Source organism: Prionailurus bengalensis, chromosome A2 (assembly GCF_016509475.1).
Source record: "Prionailurus bengalensis isolate Pbe53 chromosome A2, Fcat_Pben_1.1_paternal_pri, whole genome shotgun sequence".
Classification (NCBI taxonomy): Eukaryota; Metazoa; Chordata; class Mammalia; order Carnivora; family Felidae; genus Prionailurus; species Prionailurus bengalensis.
In genome coordinates, this window is record NC_057348.1 from 13856411 (window position 1) to 13879791 (window position 23381).

At 61.5% G+C, this 23381-nt stretch overlaps 1 protein-coding gene and 1 pseudogene across 12 annotated transcripts; both read left to right on the forward strand.

Moving 5' to 3' along the window:
- Nucleotides 1–7984: 7984 nt before the first annotated feature.
- Nucleotides 7985–23252, forward strand: SSBP4 (single stranded DNA binding protein 4). 12 transcript variants are annotated; one of them, XM_043587075.1, is made up of 18 exons: nt 8070–8447; nt 15056–15128; nt 15487–15548; nt 15647–15731; nt 19345–19434; nt 19923–19988; nt 20212–20271; nt 20358–20427; nt 20594–20661; nt 20746–20813; nt 21123–21168; nt 21259–21294; nt 21432–21486; nt 21573–21643; nt 21739–21817; nt 22189–22217; nt 22381–22604; nt 22873–23252. In XM_043587075.1, exons 1-17 carry the CDS (start codon nt 8389–8391, stop codon nt 22588–22590), a joined length of 1227 nt encoding a protein of 408 aa, XP_043443010.1. In that variant the 5' UTR covers nt 8070–8388; the 3' UTR covers nt 22591–22604; nt 22873–23252. The 12 variants fall into 12 exon arrangements, with proteins under 12 accessions (XP_043443016.1, XP_043443014.1, XP_043443007.1 ...); XM_043587078.1 differs by having other exon boundaries at nt 8073–8447; nt 22381–22488; XM_043587081.1 differs by lacking the exon at nt 19923–19988 and having other exon boundaries at nt 7985–8447; nt 22381–22488.
- LOC122488577 lies at nt 8809–11809 on the forward strand (annotated as a pseudogene).
- Nucleotides 23253–23381: the final 129 nt, after the last annotated feature.

The window sequence follows — 23381 nt, forward strand, 5'->3', positions numbered from 1 at the left end:
CCCCAACAATAGTCAGAAAAATTCAAAGGACCCTCCACTAAAGACAAAGATAGATATACAGAGTTCCCTGGGGGTAAACCCAGACCCAGGGCCACCAATGTGTGGCCCCCACAACTTAGCCATATTTGCCCAACATCCTCTGACCCCCATGTACCCACCTATGCTGGGTAAGGCCTCGGCCTGGGCCCTGCCCCCAATATTTCCGAGACTGGGAGCTGAAGTGGGATCAAGGGTTTGCTCTCTCCCATTATCCACCTCCCATCCTGCTCCTGGGTTCTCACACTTATCCAGAATCTGCCCCTCTCTCCACCCCTGGGGTCCAGGCCCCCAGATCTCTTGCCCTAACCCCTGTCCTACCATTTCCAATCTCCATGTATTCAAAGTGCAGCCTTTGAACACCAGACTTCCCCCCCCCCCCCCTTTCCTTCCAGGTCTGGCTGCTCTGAAGATCCAGTCTCATCTGGGGGAGGGTGGAGGGCAGGGTGCCAGGCAGCCCAACCCAGCAGCAGAGGCCATCTAGAGGCCTGGATCTTGAGGTGTCTGAGGGGCTCTGGAGCCAGCAGGTCAGGACCAGAGAGGCAGGTGTGACAAGCAGAGGCTGCACTGGGGCAGCAAAGCTGACTTAGGGGCAAGCCCGGACTGTGGGTAGATGTGGGCGGCCGCGGACCAGGCGTTAATCCAGCAAGCGATGACTGAGGTCTCCTTGGCCACTTCACCGCTGTGTGACCCAAGGCCAGTACCTTAATCTGTCTATGCCTCGGCTTCCTCTCCACAATGACAGCGAAAACCACCCTAGAGGGTGGCTGTGAAGGGCTGAGAAGCAGGTGTGAACACGAGCCTGCCTACAGCACCGGGGACACTTGGCTGAGTGTCCCACGGGGGACGGGGAGGGGGTCAATGATGGTCCATCGAATGGACAAAGATTGAATCAGAAGGTATAGCTTGATTTTGAATGAGTAGAAAGACTGAGTCTGAAGTCACGTGGCCATGTTGGTTACGGTGAAATTTTAGAAGTCAGTGAATGCTGTTGTAAGGGGGGGTGAGGTGAGTGGGGGGGGGGGCAAACAAAAATATATCGCTGAGGCAGCTGCGGTCAGCAAGCACGTTCCACCTGCAAGAGCCAAGTTTGGTCTGGCTGTGGGAGGCTGCGGGAGGCCAAGCTGCTGGGCCACAGGGCTCCCCTGGGAATAGCCCTCCGCCACAGAGGGAGGAGCTTGATTATAAATGCCTCAGATTCCTCCTACCTCACTTAGGACATCTCTGAGGCAGGCTCTGGGCTGTGTCCCTGAGGGCCCCCTGGGAAACCAGCCCCTGGGAACCCCCTGGTTGGTACCCCCCTGAAGGGCTCCTTCTCTCTCCTCACCTTGACCTCTGTCTCTTCCTCGACCAGGGCTTCTCGGAATGACCACCTAAACAGTCCATGCTCTTGAATTCTGTTCTTAGAACCTGCTTCTTAGGGACCCCAAATTAAGATAGGTGGAGTGATTGGGACACCTGGCTGACTCAGTAGAGCATGTTGACTCTTGACCTTGGGGTCATGAGTTCAAGCCCCACATTGGGTGTAGAGATTACTTAAAATAAATAAAAATAAGCTTTAAAAAAAAGGATGCAATCTTCACGATAGCCCCTCGAGATAGGAACTGTCATTACGCTTCATAGGAACTGAAAAGACCCCTGCTCCATTTTAGACACGGAAACTGAGGCATGGTGTGTTTGAGTAGCTTGCCCAAGGCTCAAGAGCAACTGAGGGTCAGCCGAGAATCCGTGTTGTTGACCATGAGGCTGCACGGTGCTCAAACACAAGATGCATTCGCGTACGTCTACCTGGCGGGGTCTGCAGGTCTCCAGGTCACTCCTGGATGCATGGATTTGAACTTGAGTTCATGGTAGCGATTGCCTGGGGCTGTGGGCTAAGGAGGGTATTTCGTTTTATTTGTTAGGTTTTCTTTTCTTTTTCTTTTTCAAGATTTTATTTTTAAGTAACCGCTACCCCCAACGTGAGGCTTGAACCCACACTCTGAGATCACGAGTGGAATGCTGTACCGACTGAACCAGCCAGACGCCCCTAATTTTTACATTTTTTACGAAGATTACATTCATCCCTCAGATATTGACTGAGTGCCTCCTGAATGCAGCAAAACTCCTGCCCTTCCTTGAGGAGCTGATATTCCGTGGGGAAGGTGCAATGATTAGGAAATAGGAGTGCAGTGGAGAAAAAGTTAAACAGAGTGTAGAGGGGTTTGGTTCATGGCTTGGAAAAGTTGGTGAAAGACCTCTGGAGAAAATAAAGTGAGGGGGAAAAAAAGATATGCAGGGCAGAGTTCAAAATGGGAAGTTTGGGGGATGGGGGTGGAGGAACCGGGTGATTTTTTTCTGTATTTTTCTTCTTCTTTTTTTTACTATGAAATAATTCAACACATAAATATGTAAATATATATCTGGAAGCCGACTTGGGGGCATGGGCAAGGTCAAGAGAAGCTGACTACGTTCCAAGCCTGAAGCTTGAGATCTCAAGTGCTGTTCCAAAGGTGCACCAAGGTGAGGCTTGAGGGGGGGAGGGGGGCGGGGGAGGAAGACCCTTAGGAGCTGGTGCTGCGAGTCTCTGCTGCCCTCGTGTGGCCATACTTGGGATTGTAAGTCCTCGGTGGCCTGGGCAGAGAGGCAGAAAATTGGTCCCTGGCCCTTTTGAACCCTGGACTCCACCCTGGCCAGGGAGGATGGTAATGATGGTCTGTGTCACAGTCAGGCTAAGACCACTTCACTGAGGACACTGAAGGCCTCAGATCCCAGCGCAGAGGGGACAATGATCATTTTTAATTCATGTGTGTGGCAGCAGGTATTTATTGAGCTCCTGCTGTGTGCCAAGACTTGTTCTAAGCACTGAGCAAAACATTCAGACTCCCTGCCCTCGTGGAACTCATGGGTTACTGAAAATGTGGGAAATCAACGTGCAAAAACAAGGTTTTCAGGAAAATCCAACGGGGCAATGTGACCCGGGTTGGAGGGCCTCTCTGAGAAGACATGTGGGAGCTGAGGCCTTAAGGATGAAGAGTAGCAGGCCATGGGGAAGGGCTGGGGGCGAGGTATCCCAGGCAGAGAGCACTGCCATGCAAAGGCCCTGGGGTGGGGATGAGCTGGATGCATACAACAGGACCGTGGACACAAGGCACCCAGCTTCTGGTGCTTAGCAAGCATCCATTCCCCAGTGTTATTATTCAGTGATGGACTCCCAAATGGGGGGTGGGGGGAAGACCCCTCCCCTTTACTGCCCAAAGAGATACCTGGTTCTCCACTCTCTGCTGTGTGTCTTCAGGTAAGTTGCTTCCCTGTACTGAGCCTCAATTTTATCTGTGGAACTTTCTCTGTACCTGCTACAGGCTCTTCCCTCCTTCATTCCTCTCTTCCCCGCTCCTTCCCCCCAGGCCTGAAGTTTCCGCAGAATGCCTCCAGTTTCTCAGAGTGAGTATCCCAGACCCATGCCAGTGGGTGAGGTGCTGCCTCTGCATCACCCGTGTGACTTTTTTTAGCAGCTCTCTGGGCTCCGAGAGCCCTATTCTAGTCTATAACATGGGAATGAGGCTGCTGGGCGAATTTTCCAGCATCATCCAGGGATGATCTGATCCGGGCTGAGCCCACCAATTCCTTACGATTGGTTTGGCCCTGGAGTTCAAATGCAATGAGAAGGAACAGGCACTTAATTTATGGGCACTGGAGCCCACGGAAGGCACTGGAGGTAGGTCAGCCTACTGGCTCAGGCAGAGCTTTGTTGAGGATGGTGCTGATGGGTGGAGCTGTAGAATTGCTTGAGGCTCCTCCTCCTAGCCATCCTGGGTCCCCTCGGTTGCCTAGAGTTCAGCAGCAGCTCTGCAAGCTGGGGGGTTCAGTCGCCTCCTGTTCCAAGACTCTCAGTGGACCTGCGCAGCCAGGATTCAAACCCAGGCCCAACCTCCATCCATCCGGGGACTTCTACCTCCAGGTGATCAGTCTTGGAGTACAGGAAACCTGAGACTCCCCCCCCCCCCCCCCCCCCCCCCAGCGCTCAGGTTGGGGGCCTTGCTCCTCCCACCAGGTCTAGGCTAGAACTCCCACTCCTGCTCTAGCACTCGGGCCAGCTGCTGTGGCTTCTCCCCTCCCGATGTTGTTTGGGTTTTAATTTTTGTGTTGCAGTTAGAAAATTACCCATAATTACAGCTTCTGAGAGGAAACATCTCAGGGCCCAGACCCTGCTCCCAGCTGTGGCCCGCCTCCCACGCACGGCTGGGGAGGAGCCCCCATCCCGAATCCGGGCCCCTCCCAAGGCCTGCCACTTTAATGAGAAGTGGGGGGGGGGGTGCTCCTTTCATCTCCAGTGGAGAGGAAAAACCATCATCAGGAAAACCCAAACCAGGCTTCCCAGCGACTTCTGCAACATATTCACCGGCCGCCAGGGCTGTGTCCGCAGGGAGGACAGATCCGGGGGGAGGCAGAGGCTGTCAACAGATTATTTGATGCATCATTTTATCGTAACAGTGACAAATCCAACCAAGACCAGTGCTGAACCAGTAATCTGGGGGAGATGGCCAGGGAAGGCAAGGAAGAGGGAGGGGAGGAGAAAGAGGGGAAGGAAGGAGAGGAGGGGGGTGGCGGGAAGAAGGAACTAGAATAGGCAGGGCCAGGAGCCAAAGAGCCCTCCAGGCAGCAGCAGGAACAGCCCGTGCAAAGGCCGGGAGGTGGGCCTGTGAAGGGCGGGTATGAAGAATGGAAGGGCTGGCAGGGAGTGGGGTGGGACAGACTTTCCTCCATTCAACACCCCACTCCCACCCCGCCCCAGCCCTACCAGCACAGTCCGCTACGGGCTTGCCCAGGCACCGCCTCCAACCCGGTGGTGATCCCGAGGCAGAGAACTGGCTCAAGGCTGCAGTCCCCGCACAGCCACACAGGGGCAGTCGGGAGCCGATGAAGGAATGGCGGGTCTAGCATTCCGACCAGACTTTTAATAAGTCTTCTCTGCTTCGGGTCCCCACCGGGACCCCAATCAATTCCCGGGTCTGCCATTGGCCCAGGGCCCCTGTCTACCTGGGCTTCTTACGCGGGCAACCTTCTGCATCCTCCATGCTATCTCAATGTACCCAGCAGCCCCATGGAGCTTCTTAAAATCCTGTTGCGGATTGCCGTTCAAGGCTACACACTTTCCCGTGGCTCCTTATTGCTTAGAACGAATCCCAACCCGTCCCCTCGGGAGTGATCCGGTTCCTCTTCCTGTTCCAGCCACACTGCCCTCCTCGTTCTGCCTCCAGCACCTTAACCGTGTACCCACCTCAGGGCCTTTGCACTTCTGTGCTGCAATCTGAACATTTTGCTTTCAGATCTTTCAGATCCACCCCTCCCCTTAATAAAATAACAAACAAACAAACAAACAAAAAAAACACACGAAAACTTTCCTTCCCCCCCCCCAACCCCCTCCCTCTTCTGGGTGCGGTGGGGGTAAGGCCCTTCTGTGGGTTCTGCTCTTGTAAGGAGTGCGCCCTGCTTGGATGTGCGAGCGGCTCCGCTTCCCTGACGCCGCGTGGGGCCGATCTCCCTTTTCTCGGACTTTTCCGCGGGCACCGAGGCTGTGTTTGGAGATCCGTCCCGGTTGCCATGAGAACCGCGCTTGTCGCTTCAGCCCGCCGCACCTCCCCCTTCGCAGCTCGCGCTGCGTTTCCCTCCTTCTCTCCATCCTCCCACCACCACCACCCCCCCCCCCCCGCCCGCCTCCACCCTGCCTGGGAGCCCGGCCCTTTTGGCCATCGCTGGATCCTCTCCACTGGGAACCCCTCCCTCTGCCCAGCATGTGGTACTCCTTGAAATTATCCTACGGACACGCCAGCGTTTGACGGTCAGCCCTCCCCATCAAAATCTCAGTTCCACAAGCAGCAGCAAAGCGTGCTGGCTGGGTCCCCAGAGCCCCCACAAGAGCCCTGCGCACAGCAGATGCTCAATACATGTTCGTGGGGAGGCTGGAGATCACGACTCAAGGAACCGTGGCTCAGAAAGGCCGAGGGACGCGCGCAGGACACACAGAATCCCGGGGAGCCACCGAGCGCTGGGAGATAAATAGGGGGTGCCTGGGATGGCAGGAGGAGCGTCCTCGGGGCCGGAGTGTCACAGTGGTCACATATACGCTGTGCGACGAGGGGGAGCCACTCTCTCTGTGCCTCGTTGGAAGTAGGCGCCGGAGACCGGTGGTGGGAGCGGGTATTACGACGAGGGTGCCCTTGGCTCCCACGTCCGCCGGTGGCCTCCGGGGCGCTGGGCAGCCGCCAGCTCGAGGCCCCTCTATAGAAGCTTGCCGGCCGCGCCCCCATTAGCTCGCAACGCAGGCCCCTCCTCTACGCCCGCCCGGGCCTCGGGGGCCCCGCGGGAGAGGAAGCTGGGGGAGGGGACGACCGGCTGGACAGGAAGTGGGAAGGGCTGGCGTCCCCCTCCAACCCCGGCCGGGGCCCCTCGGGATGGAGGCGGGGCTGGGGCCTGCCTGGCCCTTCCCTTCCTCTCCGCCTGTCTGGAACCCCAGCGGCTCCCGACTTCCCGACCGCCAGGCTTGAGGGGTGGGGATCCCTACTGGGGAGCGCGGCCTCTTAGAGGGAGGTATAACAGGGGGTCAGCTGGCAGGGGCGGGGGCGGTTGCTCCCATCAAGACACACACACACACACACACACACACACACACACACACGACGCAGGAAGCCTGAGCACACAACCACACAACACAGGTCCCGGGGAGCCAGTAATCAAACACACACACTTGTGCACACAGCCTAAGGGCGTCACTCGGCCTCACACAACCGCCGAGGACACACAACCGCTGCCGCAGAGCCAGGGCCAGTTGACCAGACAGCAGCCTTTCCCTGGATACCTACCAAACTCCAGGCAGGCATGATGCACATGTGCACTCACACAGGAACTGCGGGTTCACACCCAGACACAGACACACAGGCTCGCAGTCGTGCATGGGGGGGTGGGGCGGGGGGTGGGGGTGGGGGAGCCCCTATGGCGGACATTCACAGAAACATCCAGACCTGGAGACACAACCGGACTGCCTCCCTCCCCGGGGCGCAAGCAGGTCCCGCGCACAGGCCTCCACCCCTCGCAGGCACCCTTGTCCTTACTTCGGTGTCTGCCCCCCTCTCACACCCTCTGGAGGGAGGAGAAGGGCCCCTGGAGGGGGAATGGGGTCCCCCCCCGCCCCCCCGCCTGCAGTCCTGACTCCTGCAGAGGAGACAATGAAAAGTGGGATGCGCCCCGTTTACAGCTGGCCGATACCCAGGCTGAGCAGCAGCCGCAGGAATGACCCAGGCGACAATCACCCAGCAACTGCTATTGACACGGGGTGTGGCTACTACGGGGCAGCGCTGTGTGGTGGTCTTCGGGTTGCATGTGTCTGCGTCGTGTGTCTGCGAGTGGCCACAGGCCCCGGGACCGTGTGACGCTGTCGTCTGTGGCACTGTGAGACCCCAGGGCTACGTGTGGAGCCCTGGGTAGGAGTTCTGACAAGCAGCCGCGTTTTTGCCACGGCCCGTTGGGAGCTGCAGCACAACGGAGCCGACGTGTGCCTGTGCGTCCCTGTGAGCAGTGGCCTGTGTGCTTTGCTGTCCTGGTGGCCACTGTGTATACCACCGTGTGTGGGACGGGGTGTCCCTGGGTGAACTGTACGTGTGGCGGGTTCCTCTCAGGATGTGGGGGGACATATCTGTGGGGAGGACACCCAGTGTGACGGCCTGTCGCTTTAGGGAACCCTCACTCGTCGTTCCAGTAGCTCTGTGGATTTGTGTGTGGAGGGTCCTGTGTGTGGCTGTGCTCCTGGGTGTACAATTTGGGTGGCTGGTCCTATTTGTAGACCGTGTGTGGAGCCGTGATCAACTGTATCCTGCTGTGTGTCCCCAGGTGGCCGCCCCCACCCGTGCCTGCGTGTGTGTCCCCGCGCTCCCCCCCCCCACCCCACCCCACTGCGTTGGGCACTGCGCGTGCGCGCCCGGCCCACGGTCCCCACAGCGGGACCCATCCGCGCGCCCGCCATCGCCCCTTTAAGAGCGGCGCCCGCGGGCGGCAGGGAGGCGGCGGGCGGGGGCGCGCGCGGCGGGAGGAGGGGGCGCGCGCTTCCCGGAACAGCCCGCGCTGAGGGAAGAGAGGAAGAAAATAAAACCCGTGGCTGGAGCTGAAGCTGGAGCTGCCGCCGCCGCCGCCACCGCCGCCTTGGCCGTCTGGAGCTCCCCCGCGCGGACGATGCCCGCGGTGCCCGCGCGGGGCTCGGGGCTGTGAGGCCCAGGGCGCGGGGTAGCTATGGCGACCGCTAGCGCGGCCCGCGGTGCCGCCTGACAGGTGTGGGCCCCGGAGGCGGCGGCGGCGGCGGCGGCGGCGGCTCGGAGCAGCATGTACGCCAAGGGGGGCAAGGGCTCGGCCGTGCCCTCCGACAGCCAGGCCCGCGAGAAGTGAGTCGGTGGGCCGGGGCCGTGGGCGCCGGGGGCGGGACTCGGCCGCCGCGCAGGCTTCCGTGGGCCCCAATGCCGGCGGGCACCGCGCGGGGCACGTGGGCGCGGGGGCAGGGCGTGCGGGGCCCCAGCGCGGCTCGAAGGGGTCGCGAGATTTGCGGGGGCGCGCGAGACCCGAGGGGCGCGAGATTTGAGGGGGGCGCGCGAGACCCGAGGGGCGCGCGGGCCCGCGAGATTCGTGGGAGTGCGCTAGATCTAAGGGGCGTGGGGAGCTGCGGGGTTCGCGAGATTTGACGGGCGCGTGGGACTCGGGCGGCGCGAGGGACGCAAGGGGTCGTGTGGCTGGAGGGGGTGCGCGAGATCCCAGAGGTCGGGAGGGCTGAAGGGGTGCTGGAGACCCGAGGTTCGCGAGATTTGAGGGGGCGCGTGAAACCCGAGGGCTTGAGCGACCCGAGTGGCGCGAGGGGTCGCGACGTGGCCCCAGACGTGAGGGCGCAGGATTCGAAGGGGCGCGACAGACCCGAGCCGGACTCGAAGGTCGCGAGACCTCCAACAGTCGAGACCTGCGTGCGCGCGAGGTCGCGAGCCGAGCCCTCTCCCACATTCTGCAGGGAAGTTTCCGCGGCCGACGAGACTGACCTCAGTCGGGGAGGGGGGAACCCCTGCACCTCAGGAAGAGCTTGCGAGAGGAGAGGGCCTGAGGGGTCCTGGCCCCAGCCCCGCGTGGGCAGCTGGGTGGATCCCCTGGGGAGGCCACACGGCTCCCAGTGGGGGGGGGGGGGGGGACACTGGGATCTGCAAAAACCCCTCCTGCGGAGGCTAAAGGTGCCATCGTGCCTATTCTCCAGGCCCCTTGGTGCCCAGAGCTGCCCTGCGTTCGTCCGTTTCTTGTAGGGGCTCCCATGTAAGCGTTGGTTTGGAGATCGGGTTCTGCTGCTAAAGAAAGTTTGGAAAACACCAGATGGTCGCACCCCCTCTTTCATCCGTGGGGCTGCGGGGGCCCTGGGGAGGAAGCGATCTGCTGAGGTCTCAGCGTCTGGGGCACGAGAGAGCGAGAGCTCTCGGAAGGGGGGAGGGCGACACCGCACCCGGGAAGCCGGCTGGTTGCTGCTGAGCCTTCCTTTCTGAAATAAGGATGACCGGCCTTGTAGGATTCTCACAAGGACTACAAGGACTGGTGAAAGGCTGCAGGTGGAGCACCCCACGCAGGCAGCCACCAGCCCAGCCACTTCCTGTGTCTGGGCCTCGGTTTCCTCCTCTGTGAAATGGGGTGTGTGGGGGGGGGGCGGGTTACACTGCGGGTCCTCAGCCCCTGGCACTATGTTTTTCTCCCTGCTCACCCTCCTGCCTCCTCCTGCCCTTCTTCCCTCTCAGGTCCCTGTCCTGGGCCCGCCTCTGGCTCCCCATCTCAACACTGGGTCTGGGACAGCCTGCCCCAGAAAGGACTGAATACCTGCTGGGTGCGTCCAATAATAAACACTCCCAACCTACAGGGCAGCCTGGAGGGCACCTACCACCCAGAACTAACTAGCACTTGCATTTGGTCATTGGATTTAGGGCTTTTTAAATAAGAGTACGAAGGTAGCAGGGGTAGCTGCAGGCCCCTTTGTCCCCTTGGTATCCCTCCTCCTATGGCTCCAGAGGTTCTGCCATTGTGAAGGGCTGCTAGGTTGGTTTAAATCATTCCATAAACGACAACCATGGTTGGTGTCACTGGGTTCCTTGTGTCTCCTGGGGTGGGTTTTGAGACAGGGCACATGACCACAGGTGAAGTTTGTTCCTTAGCTCAGCGGGTGCGGGAATCACCTTGCGTTTGCTCTGTTTCTTGCTGGGCTTCCAAGTATGGCTGTGGGCATCCTCGTTTGGAGAGCAGATGAGTAAGAGGTCCTTAAGAAAGGAGCCCCTGAACTGAGTCTTGGAGGCTAAGCAGAGCCGCTGGACACAGGGGAGCCTCCAAGGAAGGACTTGAGAAGAGGTAGTGTCTGGGAGGGAACAGGAGGAGGAGGAAGACAGAGGTGGAATTTGTGAGTGGGGGTCGTCACTCTGGCCACCGTGTGGGAGAAGGGCTGTGAGGGGCAAGTGTGGAGGCTGTGCCAGGCGGATGGTGAGGAGGGTGGTCACCACCCTGGCAAGAGATGCCTGAAGGCCTGGCCTTGAAGGCAGCCGTGGGGAGGGAGGAAGTGTGTGGCTTGGAGAGTCCCTTTGTTGAGTGATACAAGCCCCTGGGTAGAGGGCATCTCCCAGCCCCCAGCAGCAAGTCCAGGGGCTTTAAGGGGGAGGAGGACACCATGCGGGGAGCATCCGTTGACCTACCATAATTCTTGATTGCGGTGGTGGTGCCGCATTGTAGCCTGCGGGGCTCTAACATCCTATTAGGTCACCGTGTGCATTTCTTCCTATGAATACTTGGGGTCTGGGCACGCCAGATCCTCTAGGTCACTCGCTCCTTCCATCCACCTGCCCTCTTCCCGCAGAAGCGCCCCCCCCTGAGTGCAGTCATTCTGCAGGTCATTTGCCAGCCTGGTTAGGGGTGGGCATGCCAGGATTTGGATCCAGAGCCCAGGCCCTTCCCCATGACCGAGCCCAGGGCTTGGTCAGTGACCGTCAAACCAGAAGCCCTGCTTGGGGTCTCTGAAGGGCCCTGAACAACATAGCCCATGTCCAGGCTTCAAAATTTTTCACACCCCCCGTCCCCCACCGCCAACATGCGCGCCGTCAGGCCCCAGGCTGGCGGGTCCGGCCCTCGCTTTCCCTCCGGCAGTGGCTGGACCACCTTGCTCTTCCACTCCTTTTTCAAGCCCCTCGTGGGCAAGGATGTGGTCGTGGAACTCAAGAATGACCTGAGCATCTGTGGAACCCTCCAGCGTGTGGATCGGTATCTCAACATCAGACTAACTGACGTCAGTGTCGAGACCCTGAGAAATAGCCTCACACGTTATCAGTGAAGGACTGCTTCATCCGGGGCTCGGTGGTCCGCCCTGTGCGGTTGCCGGCAGATGAGGCCGCCGCAGCGGCTACAGGACGCAGCAAGGAAGGGGGCCCTGCAGCAGAAACAGTGGTGGTTCCTCCTCCCCTCCCTGTCCCTCTTCTACTGGTGCCCTTTAACCTCAAGTCCCAGCCGGGACCCCTGGCTCCCATACTGGAGGGGTTTTTGTCTTTTTTTTTTTTTTTTTTTAATAGTGGAGCCTTTTTTTTTTTTTTTTAATTATTACTTCAGGGATGAGTGGATGAGAGGAAATAATAGTGGGGAGCAGCTCTCCTCTGTTGAGGGGAGGACAAGTAGGCTGAGGAAGTGCAAAGCCTGCCTTGTCCCCAGCATCCGTCCTTCCCACTCCTTCCGTGGAGTGGGAAGAATCTCCTAGATTTCTCCAGGGCGCCCATGTGTTTCGTTTTGGGGATGGAAGGAATCTCCCTCCCGGATCGGCAATCAACTTACGACGCGCACACAAGCAACAACAACAAAAGCACTTCTCACCCCAAAACAAAACAGCTCACAATTCTTCCCTCAGACTCCATCGTAGTAAAAATGAAAGTACCAACATGTAAGAGAAATGTGCAAAACTGAAAACTCTGCCTGGTTTCTCTGCTTTGGGGATAAAACCCCACCCAAATCCTTAACATCGAAATACTCAGCCAACTTGTATGGGTGCTTACCAGACTACTTGTGTTAATCCCCCCCCCCCCGCCCCCACCGAAGTCACAGGGAGTCCTGGTGTTGGTTTGTTCATTCCTTTGGGGTAGCTGGGGGCCCAAGATGCGCTGGGCTCTGTTTTAAGTTCAGTAGTGAGTGAAAGAGAGCAAGTCCCTGCCTCCACCCCCGGCCCCCTCCGAAGCTACATTCCAGAAGGAGCTGCAGGCAGAGAGCAGAGACCTATGTGTCAGAAGGGGATAAATAAGGTGATGGGGGGGGGGGGGGCGGCGGCGGATGGGGCAGGTGGTGTTAGGTGTGATAGGAAAGACTGTGACGGGTGACATTTGAGCTACACCGGCCTCAAGGTGGAAGCGTTGGAGGTGGGTGAACACCCTGGGTAAAGGCCCTGAGGTGGAGGATGGCCAGTGTATGTGTGTTGGGGCAGTGAAGGGGGAGTGTTACGGGATGTGTGTGTGTAGACACTAGGGGCTGGGGAGAGCGCAGCCCCTGGAAGGGGGCGGCGGGCGGGGGGGGGGGGGGGTGCTGTCGAAATCCAGGTAAGAGATGCTAGTGGCCTGGGCCAAGCGAGTGCTAGAGGAGGCAGGAAGAAGGCTCCGAATCAGGAGAGAGAGCTTTTTCCTTAAGTCTTTTCCCCCTAAATTCAGTAAGTGCAGTGATCTCAGGGCTGTGGTTGGGTGGGTGTTATTCGTGCACGTGTGTGCACCCTTGTACCTTTGTGAGTCAAGGCCAGACCACCCAAGCCAGATCACAGGGGCGTGGGGGGCAGGCAGAGGCGGGCTCCTGAACCTGCATTCTGGGTCACATGTCACTGCTGAACAGTCAAGGCCAAAGGGCGGTATAGGAGGACCCAGTGGCTGGCAGTGTAGACCCCTTGGTGGATGTGGTGGGAGCCAAGGGTATTTCTTCAGGGGGCTTACTGAGCTAGAATTCCCCCAGGGCAAGACCGCAGCCCCCCACTACCCCTACCCTTACCCCATCTACCTGGATTCCCCCACCTCATTTTGCTTCCTTGTCTCTGGACGTCTCACCCCAGACTTTCCTGCTCCTTGCAGCAACCCCCGAAATGGGTGAGGGACTGACCAGACCTCTCTCAGCCTCTCCTTACCTGGAAGGTGGGGTAGCTGGTAGGCCTGCGCTGGTTGGCTCTGCTTCAGGCCATTGGCTTTTCACATTCGTTCCTTCACTAATGGACACAGGGCTGGCAGATGCAGGCCCCTTGAAGGCTCAGGAAGCCTCCAGAAAGGAAGAGTCACAGGAGTGAATTGGACAGGTAAACCTGGCCATGGGGCCATGGGGCCAGGAAGGCTGAGAGGGGTGCGATGATGTGGGGGAATCCGCAGCCAGTCTTGAGGAAAACCCACGCTTGGAGTTGCGTGAGCACCGTGAACTCTACCCCTCTGTGCCCTGTCCCTGTAGGTGGCTGTCACAGCTCATCTGGTGTGGTGTGAGCCGGGGGCCCACCTCACCCTGGGACGGCTGCCCACCCCAACCCCTTAACGTCCCCCTTTTGCCCTTCCCTAGCACGCACAACCTTCCGGCCCACCATATAACTTAGCTTCTCCTATGTATTGTTGTGTCCCTGTCTGCCCACGAGCAGGTGGCTTGCAGAGGTACAGGTGTCTGTTGCGTTCATTGCACAGGGAGGTGCTGGGTGAAGGAAGAGGATCCAGGCCAAGGACAGAACCCACGGGGTGGGGCAGGGACCGGGGGCCAGGACAGAATGGCCAGAACTGCCTCTGTGAGGTCTGAGGAAGGGGGAGTGATCTGATGGGGGGTGGGTATGTGAGGATCAAGAAGCCTGGCTGGGAAGGTGGGGAGAGAGCAGGAACATGAGACCAAGCAGGGTTATTTTAGGATGGGGCCCTCAGCCAGGGAAGGGCGGCCAGCCGAGTGGGGAGGCGTTCTAGAAGGCCTTCCAGCTCAGGCCAGCCCTTGAGGAGTCCCCAGTCTTGGATCTGGACCCTATACCCCCCAGCCCACATGGGACCTGGACGGGCAGTAAGGTCCCTGGGAGCACTGGGAGGGGCCAGTAACTGTGGAGTGGATGGTTGGGAAATGGGTGACCCCAGGGGCCAGGAAGTTGTTTCTCTGCTTGCTGGTGTGGAGGACTGATGAGGGGGCGTGGAGGCTGAGGATGGAGAGGCTTGGAAGGTGGCGTGGAAGGGCCGGCCTTCCTATGTGGTCCGTGGAGGACACTGCCGGATGGAAGGTGGCCTGTTCTTGGGGTGGGCAGTGGCCAGATTGGTGTGTCTAAGGTTACCCGGCACTGTGTTTTGCAAGGTGCCGTGGCAGCCAAGTGGCACTGCTGGCCCCGCTGCCCCTCGCTACCCTCACTTCTCCAGACTCTCCCTGGAGGGCTGGTATAGATGGGTCATGGCCACCACTGGTGGATGGGCGCTGATCCTGAGAAAGAGAACAGGGGTCCAGGGACACCTGGAAGAGGGCCCCTAGCAGGCAAGGCTGGGAGGGAATTAGGTGCTGGGCCCTGGCCACATGGCCTAGGGTACTGGCTGGGAGACCCTACCCAGGGCATAGTCTGGAGTGACATCCGGGAGCCCTTTCTCCTGGGCAGAAAACCTCCCTGGGACCAAGGCTGTTCTGTTCTGGGACCAAGGCTGTTCGGCGTTGGCAGGATGGGGCCAGGACTTGGTGTTTAACAGAGCAGAGTTTGGTTTGCAAGTGGGGGGTTATGGACTGCTGAGAGCGTTGCCTAGAAGAAGGGCCTGCAGGCTGGGTATTGATGGATATGTAGGAGTTGGCTGGTCTGAGCAACTGAAGTCATCGCCTGTCGCCTGTCGGGGTGGGGGAGATGTGGGTGATTGGGGAACCAGTAGGGGGCAGTGAGTGAGGCCGGGCGTGGCGTCATGAGGGGCTCACTGAGGGCCTCTCTCAGGGATCCTTGGGACTGTGGGGCTCGCCCCAGTCCTGAGCCAGCCTCCCCTCTGCCTGCCTGCAGGTTGGCACTCTATGTATACGAGTACCTGTTGCACGTTGGTGCCCAGAAGTCAGCCCAGACCTTTCTGTCCGAGGTAAGCCAGCCTGGCCAGGCAGAGATCCCCCCCTAAGCTGGGCCCTTCCTTACCACCCATACCCTGGGGTCCTCTCCATCTCCTTTCCAGATGGGTTGGGTTGCCCCTCTGCTGGCCCTGGGAACTGAGGGCTGGGGTGGATCAGGGCCCGTGGACTGGTGTCCAGGCATCTGCCTGGCCATCTGACGATCTGTGCCCACTTATCTGCCCCTCACGTAGTTGCCCCCCTCCCAGCTCCCTTGCTCTGGGCTGCTGGTCCCCTGCCCCAGCATTCCCCAGGCACCAGGCTGGGCTAGGGCTGACCCAGGTTGGAAGGGGTCAGGCAGGGCCCTCTCACTGTCTTGCCTTCCCCCTGCAGATCCGATGGGAGAAGAACATTACGCTGGGGGAGCCCCCAGGGTTCCTGCATTCCTGGTGGTGGTGCGTGTGAGGCTGGCCAGGGTGGGCCACGGAGGGGGGCTGGGTGGGGACGTGTGGGGAAACCATCGTCCCCCCCCTCCCCCCCCTGCCGCCCACAGCGTGTTCTGGGACTTGTACTGTGCAGCACCTGACCGCAGAGAGGCGTGTGAGCACTCAAATGAGGCCAAGGCCTTCCAGGACTACGTGAGTCCCTGCCCCGGGGACTGGGACCAGGGCTCGTGGGCATGGGCAGGTTTCTGGGCCTGTGGCCTTGGGGTCCTGTGTGGCCTGAGGCTGGCTTGGGTGGCCAAGTGGGTCTGGCTGTGGGGATTGATCTGGGATCTGGCCACTTCTGGGGAGTCCCTATTCCCTCTACTCAGTATAGGGATACTCACAAGATGGGGGAGGTCCTTCCACTGCGCTCAGCTCCTGAGGGCCCCCACAGCCCCCCCATACCTTCCTGAGGCGGGCCCCGCCTCTCCTCTCCATCATCTGAATCCCCCGTGGAGCCAGGAGCTCCTGCCTCCCCATTTGCCTAGCTGTGTATGTGTAGTTTGTGTGTGTGTGTCTACATGTGTGGCGGGGGACAGGGTTGGGGCCACTACTGCATGTCCCCTCCCGCCCCAGCCTTTCTGAGTGCAGGTGGGAGTGGGGGTGGGGGTTGGCTAACTGGCAGGTGCACCCTTGAGCAGCAGAGGCCCAGCAGTGGGCACACTTCCTAACTTTGCTTGGTGGCTGAGGCTGTTGACTCCACCTCTTTGGCCTCAGTTTCCTTCTGGGTTGAGTGGGGGTCAGAGGCCTGTCTGGAGAGGAGAGGGCATGACATGAAAGGGCTGGTGGCATTTTGTCATGGGCAGATGGCAGCCCCTGCCCTTATCTTCTTGGCCTTGGGTGTGGGGCTTGGCCACCCGGCTTCTCCGAGAGGTCTCTGGCTGGCCAGGAAAGGCTTGGGGGCTCCGGGCCCACTCGAGGGGGAAGCAGCAGCGCAACTGGCGTCCAGGGGCGGGCAGCTCTAGGCGAGTTCCCCCCTCCCACCCCCTCCCACCCCCTCCCCGTTGTGCGCCCACACTCCGACAGCCGTCCTCGCATCCTGAGCAATCCTCCCCGCTGTGCCCCCTGGGCCTCCCAGGGCGTGGCGGTCCCCATCTCGCTCTGCAATTGGTCAAGGTTGTGCACCGCCTCCCCGCCGAACGCATCCCCTCCCCGGCCCAGTGCAGGCCTTCGTAGGGCGGGAGTGCAGCCCCGGAGGGGTAAGGCTTCGTCTTGTCCCTGAAGACGCTCCTCACGCGCCTTACGCTGTGCTTGGGAGCTGGGGTCATACTGTTGGTCCCTATTGGGTCCCACTGCTCGTGTGCTGCCCCCCTGTCCCTCTCCTGCCAGCACTGGGGCTCCAGGGGTGTCTGGAGTTGTGTGCGTGCCTGACTCCTTGAGGGCGCCCCCTCCCGGCCTGCTCAGCGCCCCTTCCCTCTCCGCCCCGGCTTTGCCTCTGCCCGCGACTCCAGCGGCCTCTCAGGGCGCCTCCAGGGAGGGCAAGGAGGGCGGAGTGCTTGGTGCTTCACACGGAGGGGTACGCGCTTCCCGGGAGCGCGCCGGTTACCATGGCAGCGGAGCGCGCGTGGCGTGGGGGGTGGGGGGAGATGGCACGGGCACAGCGGACGTGGGTGGGGGGATGGGGACCCCCCCACCCCGCCAGCGGTGGGTAGCGACCTGGCCCCGGGGTGGCGGGTTCTCTGTTGCTGCGGGCGCACATCCTGCCCGGCCGCTGCTCTAGCGCCCTGCTTGCCTCCTCTACGTGGTCGGTGTGTGTGGGGGGGCCTCCGAGTGGGGACTCAGTTCGCCCCTCCCGGCTCTGCTGCCGACCTCGGCATCTCCAGGAAACGCTAGCGCGCCCAACCCGTCGTCATAGCAACGCAGGTTGGGCCAGGGCGTCTCCGGGCGGATGATGGACGTGGGGGGGGGGGGCGGTCTAGCTGGGCCACCCGCCAGGGAGAGTGGACCGCCCCATATTAACCCTTCTGGGCCTAGAATTGGGAAGCTACAAGGGGGTGAGGGGTGCCCCATCTTTTCCCTGCCCCCACATCTCGTGGTCCGCAGCCCAGAAAGCAGCTGCCCCCACCTCCGCCCTCCCGACCAGGAAATGATCTGGCGCCTGTTGTGGCTCAAAAGGAGGGGGACTGCTCTCCCACCCTCCCTGTGGGGTAGGTGGGGGGGGGGCGGGGGTGGATAGACCTAAGGTTCAGAGGTGCCCCTGTTCAGCCACTGAGGCAGGCGCCTTCGAGAATAGCTGTTCAGCTGTAAGGCTGTATCTGTGGGAGGGCATGAGGTGGAGGAAGGGGGGGGGGGGTGGCAGTTTGGAGGGGGGGCTGAAAGCTTTATCCCCCCTCACTCCTAGGGTCTCTTGGGCTTTCAAAAGATTTGCAATGGGCCCTGGGAGTGCTTTCAGTCACCATAGGCCTGGGGAGGCTCCCACCCATACCTCTCCAGTTTGGGGCCTGGAGTCCTTCAGAGGCTGACCTTTGAGAAGGGACAGGAAGGGGGGCAGCTTGCATTCCCCAGGCGGAAGGGTATGTCTCCAGGGGCCCTGCCCTGACCCAGCCAAGGGGCCCTCTCCCCACTTCTGTAGGGCGGGAAATGCTGTGTGACCGTGGGCAAAATGCTTAACTCCTCTGAACCCAAGTGGCTGCAGTTCTACAAATTCCTGAGCATCCCTTGTGTGATGGCTTGTGCTAGCCCCAGGGACAGCAGTGACCCGCACAGACCAGACCCTTCCTCTTGGGTCCTGTCAGGCCTGGAGTGGGGGCAGATGATCCAGACAGACCAGAGTCAAGGGGCCCCCAGAGAACTACTCCTCTCTTCTCTACTCAGTCCCTGCAGAGTCCTCCTCCTTCCCTATCCTTTGATGTGTCCCCTCTGCCCTGTAAACTAGGCCTCCATTTCCCCTTCTCCTCCCTGCTCTGTGGGCCCCAAAGGCAGACAGGCCTGGGACTTGGAACCGACCAGAGGAAGTGGCCTGTCAGCCTGCCCCCTGCCAGCTCTGGCCTGCCACCAGCATCTCCGCCCTTGGCTGACATGGGAACTCCCCTCTCTGGCACCCTGTCATCTCCTCTCCTCCATCTGAAGTCAGGAGCCTGAAGACCCCACCCCAGTAGTCCTCCTCTTCATTTCCCTCCCTATTGGAGGAGGAGGGGGATTGGTGTGTGCAGCAGCTTCAGGGAGGAGCCTTCTGGAAGGGAGGTTCATCTTGAAGCTGCCAGTTGGTTTTTAGGTGTCTTGGATAGAGCTGGGGGTCTAGCTTATCTGCCTCACCAGCCTACCGGGATGGGCCTAGAGTTAGGGACTGTGCCCCTACTAGTCTGAGGTTAGATTCATATGGAAGGAACAAGCCTGTCTGTGCCAATGGATGAGGCACATGCCCACTGGAGCCCTGGGTTGTTGGCATTTTCAGACCCCCAGATCCTCGGGCTTGGGACTGACTCCTTAGGAACTGGGAATCCTGGCCTCTTTCCTGGGCTGTGGGTTCAGCCTGGCAGGGCCCTGATCACCTCCAGCGTCTTGGGTGCAGCAAAGAGGCAAAGCCCATCCTGAGGGCCACATAGCACATCTGAGGAGGAGGCCAAGTCAGGGTTGCTAATCGTGGGTGGGGACAGGGGCAGCTGCTCGTCACCTAGAGGACCCTCCAGGCATCCTCACCTGCCTGGGTAGAAGGTCAGATGGTCCAGGTTCCTTGTGCAGTGGAGTGGGCTGCTTTTGGAAAGGAGAGGACACTCAAGCAGGAAGTGACCTGACCTGGTTTTCATGGTATTCCCCGCCCCTGCAGAGCTCTGTAGCGGCCCCTAGTCCAGTGATGGGGAGCATGGCCCCCAACGACGCAATGGCAGCGGGCCCCATGGCACCCGGCTTCTTCCAGGTACAGCCAGGGCTGGTGCCCCCTGTTCTGCGACTCTTGAGTGGTTATGTCAGGGTGACAGGTGCGGGCACTGATGGGGTTGGGGGTCTCATGTGGGGAGAGGCCCTGGCAGGCTGGAATTGGGTGGGAGGGTGGTCAGTGCGTGGGTTTTTGCATCTGGGTTTTGGTGTAGCCAGCGGGGGAGGGGCCGCTTGAGCTGGGTCCCAGGCCAGGAGAAGGCGGGGTCTCTGTGCAGTTGGTCTGTGCGTGCCAGGTTGCTAAGAGCCTTAGAACATGGCTCTCTGAGCCGTGGGTCTTGCCCCTGACTGTTTCCGTAGAGCCCCTCACCCCAAACCCCGTCTTGCCTTAGGGGGAGTGCAGGACTGGCCCACCCTCCCGCCTCCATGGCATCCCCTCCCCCTCCCTGGCCACGCCCAGCAAGGCCACAGAAAGCAGTGAAGCTTGGGTGGACCTCGCTCTTCCCAACCCACCTGGTTCTGTCCTCCTAGGGCCCCCCCGACTCCCAGCAGTCCCCCCACAACCCCAACGCCCCCATGATGGGGCCTCACGTTCAGGTAAGGACCTGTGACGCCCCGCCCCTTCACCACACGCACGTCCCAGCAACTCGAGCCCCCGGCCCCACCGCACTCACGCGCCGGGCCTGGCTGGCTGCCGTCTGCTGACTGGTCCTGGAAGAGGGGGCTGTCCAGGCTGGGGGCCGGGGCGCCGCAGGAACGGGGTAGCTTCGGGGGGCGAAGGGGCGGTGGGAGGTGCTGATCCCCGGCCCACCTCTTCCAGCCCTTCATGTCACCGCGGTTCCCAGGGGGCCCCCGGCCCGCCCTGCGGATGCCGAGTCAGGTGAGAGAGGGATGAGGGGAGGGGGGGCAGGAGTTGGGCCAGGGTGGTGGTGCCCTCGCTCACTGCTGCCACGCCCCCCTCCGCAGCCTCCGGTGGGCCTCCCCGGCTCCCAGCCCCTCCTCCCTGGCGCCATGGAACCCTCCCCGCGTGCTCAGGGTGAGTAGGGAAGCTCCAGCTGCTGCCTCCCCCTCCACTCATCGGGACCCCGGCTCGGAATGCCTCGTCCCTGCTGTCTCACGGTGCAGAACCACCCCCATCCGGCCCATGTCCACCCCGGGGAGTGTTACCGGCCTGAGCCCCCCTCCTTCTGTCCCCACCTCAGGGCATCCCAGCATGGGCCCGATGCAGAGGGTGACACCTCCACGGGGCATGGCCGGCGTTGGACCCCAGGTGAGGGCAGGGTCCGGGAGAGGGGGTACGCCTCGGGGCCTTCCCCCCACACCTTGGCCACTCACAGCCCTTTTGCTTCCCCAGAGCTATGGAGGTGGCATGCGGCCCCCCCCCAACTCTCTCGCCGGCCCGGGCCTGCCCACCATGAACATGTAAGGCCCTGGGAGAACCCCTGGAGTGTGCCCACGTGGGCCATCACCCAGCTTCACAGGCTGGGTGGGCCGGGGCAGGCTCAATCTGCACTGGCCATTGTTAATGCTCTGGATATGGTTTACTCTGCTGTCAGGTGGGGAAACTGAGGCCCAAAGGCCGGTGAGGGATGAAGGCTGACCCAGCCAATGTCTGCTGCGCTGAGGGCCTGTTTGGGGGCACACGGGGCAGCAGGGTGGGGGGTGACAGTGCGTAGTGGGGGGCCGTGTACCACCCAGCCTCACCCCAGGGTCCACCACTGTCTCTTCTAGGGGCCCTGGAGTGCGAGGCCCATGGGCCAGCCCCAGCGGAAACTCGGTGAGTGGTGGCCCGGAGGGCCGGGGGAAGATGGTGGCGGTCTGTGAGGGGTAGAACGGGCCGACTGCTCATAGCTGTCCTTCTCCCCAGATCCCCTATTCCTCCTCCTCCCCCGGCAGCTACACGGTGAGTGGGGCCCGCTAGTGGGGCCCAGCGGGCCGTGGCTGTGCCGCTCAAGCCTGGGGGGAGGGGTTGTGGGTGGCAGATGTGTGTGTGTGTGTGGGGGGGTCTTTCTCACCTTCTCTGTCTCCCTCCTTGTGCAGGGACCCCCAGGAGGAGGCGGGCCCCCTGGAACACCCATCATGCCCAGCCCTGGAGGTGGTACAGCCCGGGTGGGGTACAGGGAGGGTGTTCCTGGAGAAGTCGTCACACTTCTTCCCCTCATGCACCAATATCTCCCCCAGACTCCACCAACTCCAGCGAGAACATGTACACTATCATGAACCCCATTGGGCCGGGCGCCGGCAGGGCTAATGTGAGTGGAGGGGGCTCCAGGGTGGGGGCTGCAGAAAGTAGTGGCCCCACTGGGGGTCTGGTGGCCCTAGTCCCACGCTGCCCCGCTGCCCGCAGTTCCCACTTGGCCCTGGTCCGGAGGGCCCCATGGCGGCCATGAGTGCGATGGAGCCTCATCACGTGAACGGATCCCTGGGTGAGTGGGCGTCCGGAGACCACCCCCCGCCCCACTCCCCAACCAGGCTGCTTCACAAGCCTTTTGCGCCCCCTGGCGGATGCTCCCGCCCCTCCAACCCCGTTTCTCCTCTGGCGACCCAGTTGTGCCCCGAGCTTCCGCAGGCGGCCCAGTGGCAGGGGTTGCGTTGGGGGGAGGATTCCTGTAACTAAACCATGAGTGCCATCACTGACCCCTGCCCGGACCCTCCGTCCGAGATCCCCAGCAGGCTGGGCCTGGGGGCGGGGGAAGTTCGAGGAGGGGGTCGATTGACCCTGGGCTCCCGGGGGGCGGGGAAGTCGGGCCTGGCGCAGGCGCGTCTGAGCCGCGGTCCGCCGTCTGTCGGTCCACAGGCTCGGGCGATATGGACGGGTTGCCGAAGGTGAGGGGCCGCGCTCCTGCGTGGGGTGGGGCCTGGGGCTCCCGGGGCGCGGGGATGCGGGCTTGACCAGGGCGGTGAGAGGCCTAGTCCAGGTCGGGACGAGCGGTGGGCAGGGCCTGGCCCGCGGGGCGGGGAGTACCGCGCTGACCGCGGCCGCCCCCAGAGCTCCCCCGGCGCCGTGGCCGGCCTGAGCAACGCCCCGGGCACCCCGCGGGACGACGGCGAGATGGCGGCCGCCGGGACCTTCCTGCACCCGTTCCCGAGCGAAAGCGTAAGCGACTGCGTCGACTCCCCCCCCGCGGCGGCGTCGGGCCGGAGGGGCCTGGCGGGCAGGCCCCGGCGGGGCGGCCGGGGGGCCAGAGCAAGACCGTGACCGCGGCGGGCCAGGTGGGGGGGCGGCCGCGTCATCCTTCCCCTCCCCTCTCCCCCCTTCCCTCACTCCCGCCCTTATCTCACCGGCCCGCCCCCGTCCCAACCCCACCCTGGGACCCGCACCCCAGGGCGGCTTCCCCACGCTTCGCCACCTGTCTCCCCCCCCCCCCACCCGACGTCCGCCCCGCCCCGCCCCGTCCCCTCTTCTCCCCGGGGGGGGCGGGTCCCAGCCTAGGCCGGAGCTGAGCCCGCCTCCGCGCGCCACCCCCTCGTCTCTCCGCAGTACTCGCCGGGGATGACCATGAGCGTGTGATGGGGCAGTAGCCCCTTGCCCACTGCCGGCCTCGGCTTCTGCCCAGTGCCCCTGCCTGGGACCAAGGTCCAGGGGCCCGGGCAGTCTGCTGGGTGAGGGTCTGAGGTCACACCTCGGGCGACTGTACTCCAGTTCAAGGATTGGACAGCTGGGAGGCCCCGCACGAAGGACTCTCATTTTATAAAAAAACAAAAAACAAAAAACGCAAGGACCTCAGAGACGTTCTTTCATGTATAGGACCTTCCTGCCATTTCTATTTTGTCCAAGGGGGCTCCCTGGGGACCTCTTTTCCCCTGGACAGCAGGGGGTGGGCCCCATCAATAAATGTAACTTGGTTTTGGTTTTTGGTATCTGGTCTCAGATTTCTTCACTTTGGCTTGCAGCCACATCCTCCATCATGGGGTTAGGCAGAGGCTTCAGGGTTCTGGAAGTCTCAAGATTTGGGACATCAGTTTTTGAAGGGTAGGTTGGAGTCTACC

Coding starts and splice junctions, on each gene's coding strand:
- SSBP4 (XM_043587072.1), top strand. CDS start 8,389: ATGTACGCCAAGGGGGGCAAGGGCTCGGCCGTGCCCTCCGACAGCCAG. Junction 15,732..19,344: donor CCAAGGCCTTCCAGGACTAC/GTGAGTCCCTGC, acceptor CCGCCCCTGCAG/AGCTCTGTAGCGGCCCCTAG. Junction 20,428..20,593: donor ACCCTCCCCGCGTGCTCAGG/GTGAGTAGGGAA, acceptor TCCCCACCTCAG/GGCATCCCAGCATGGGCCCG.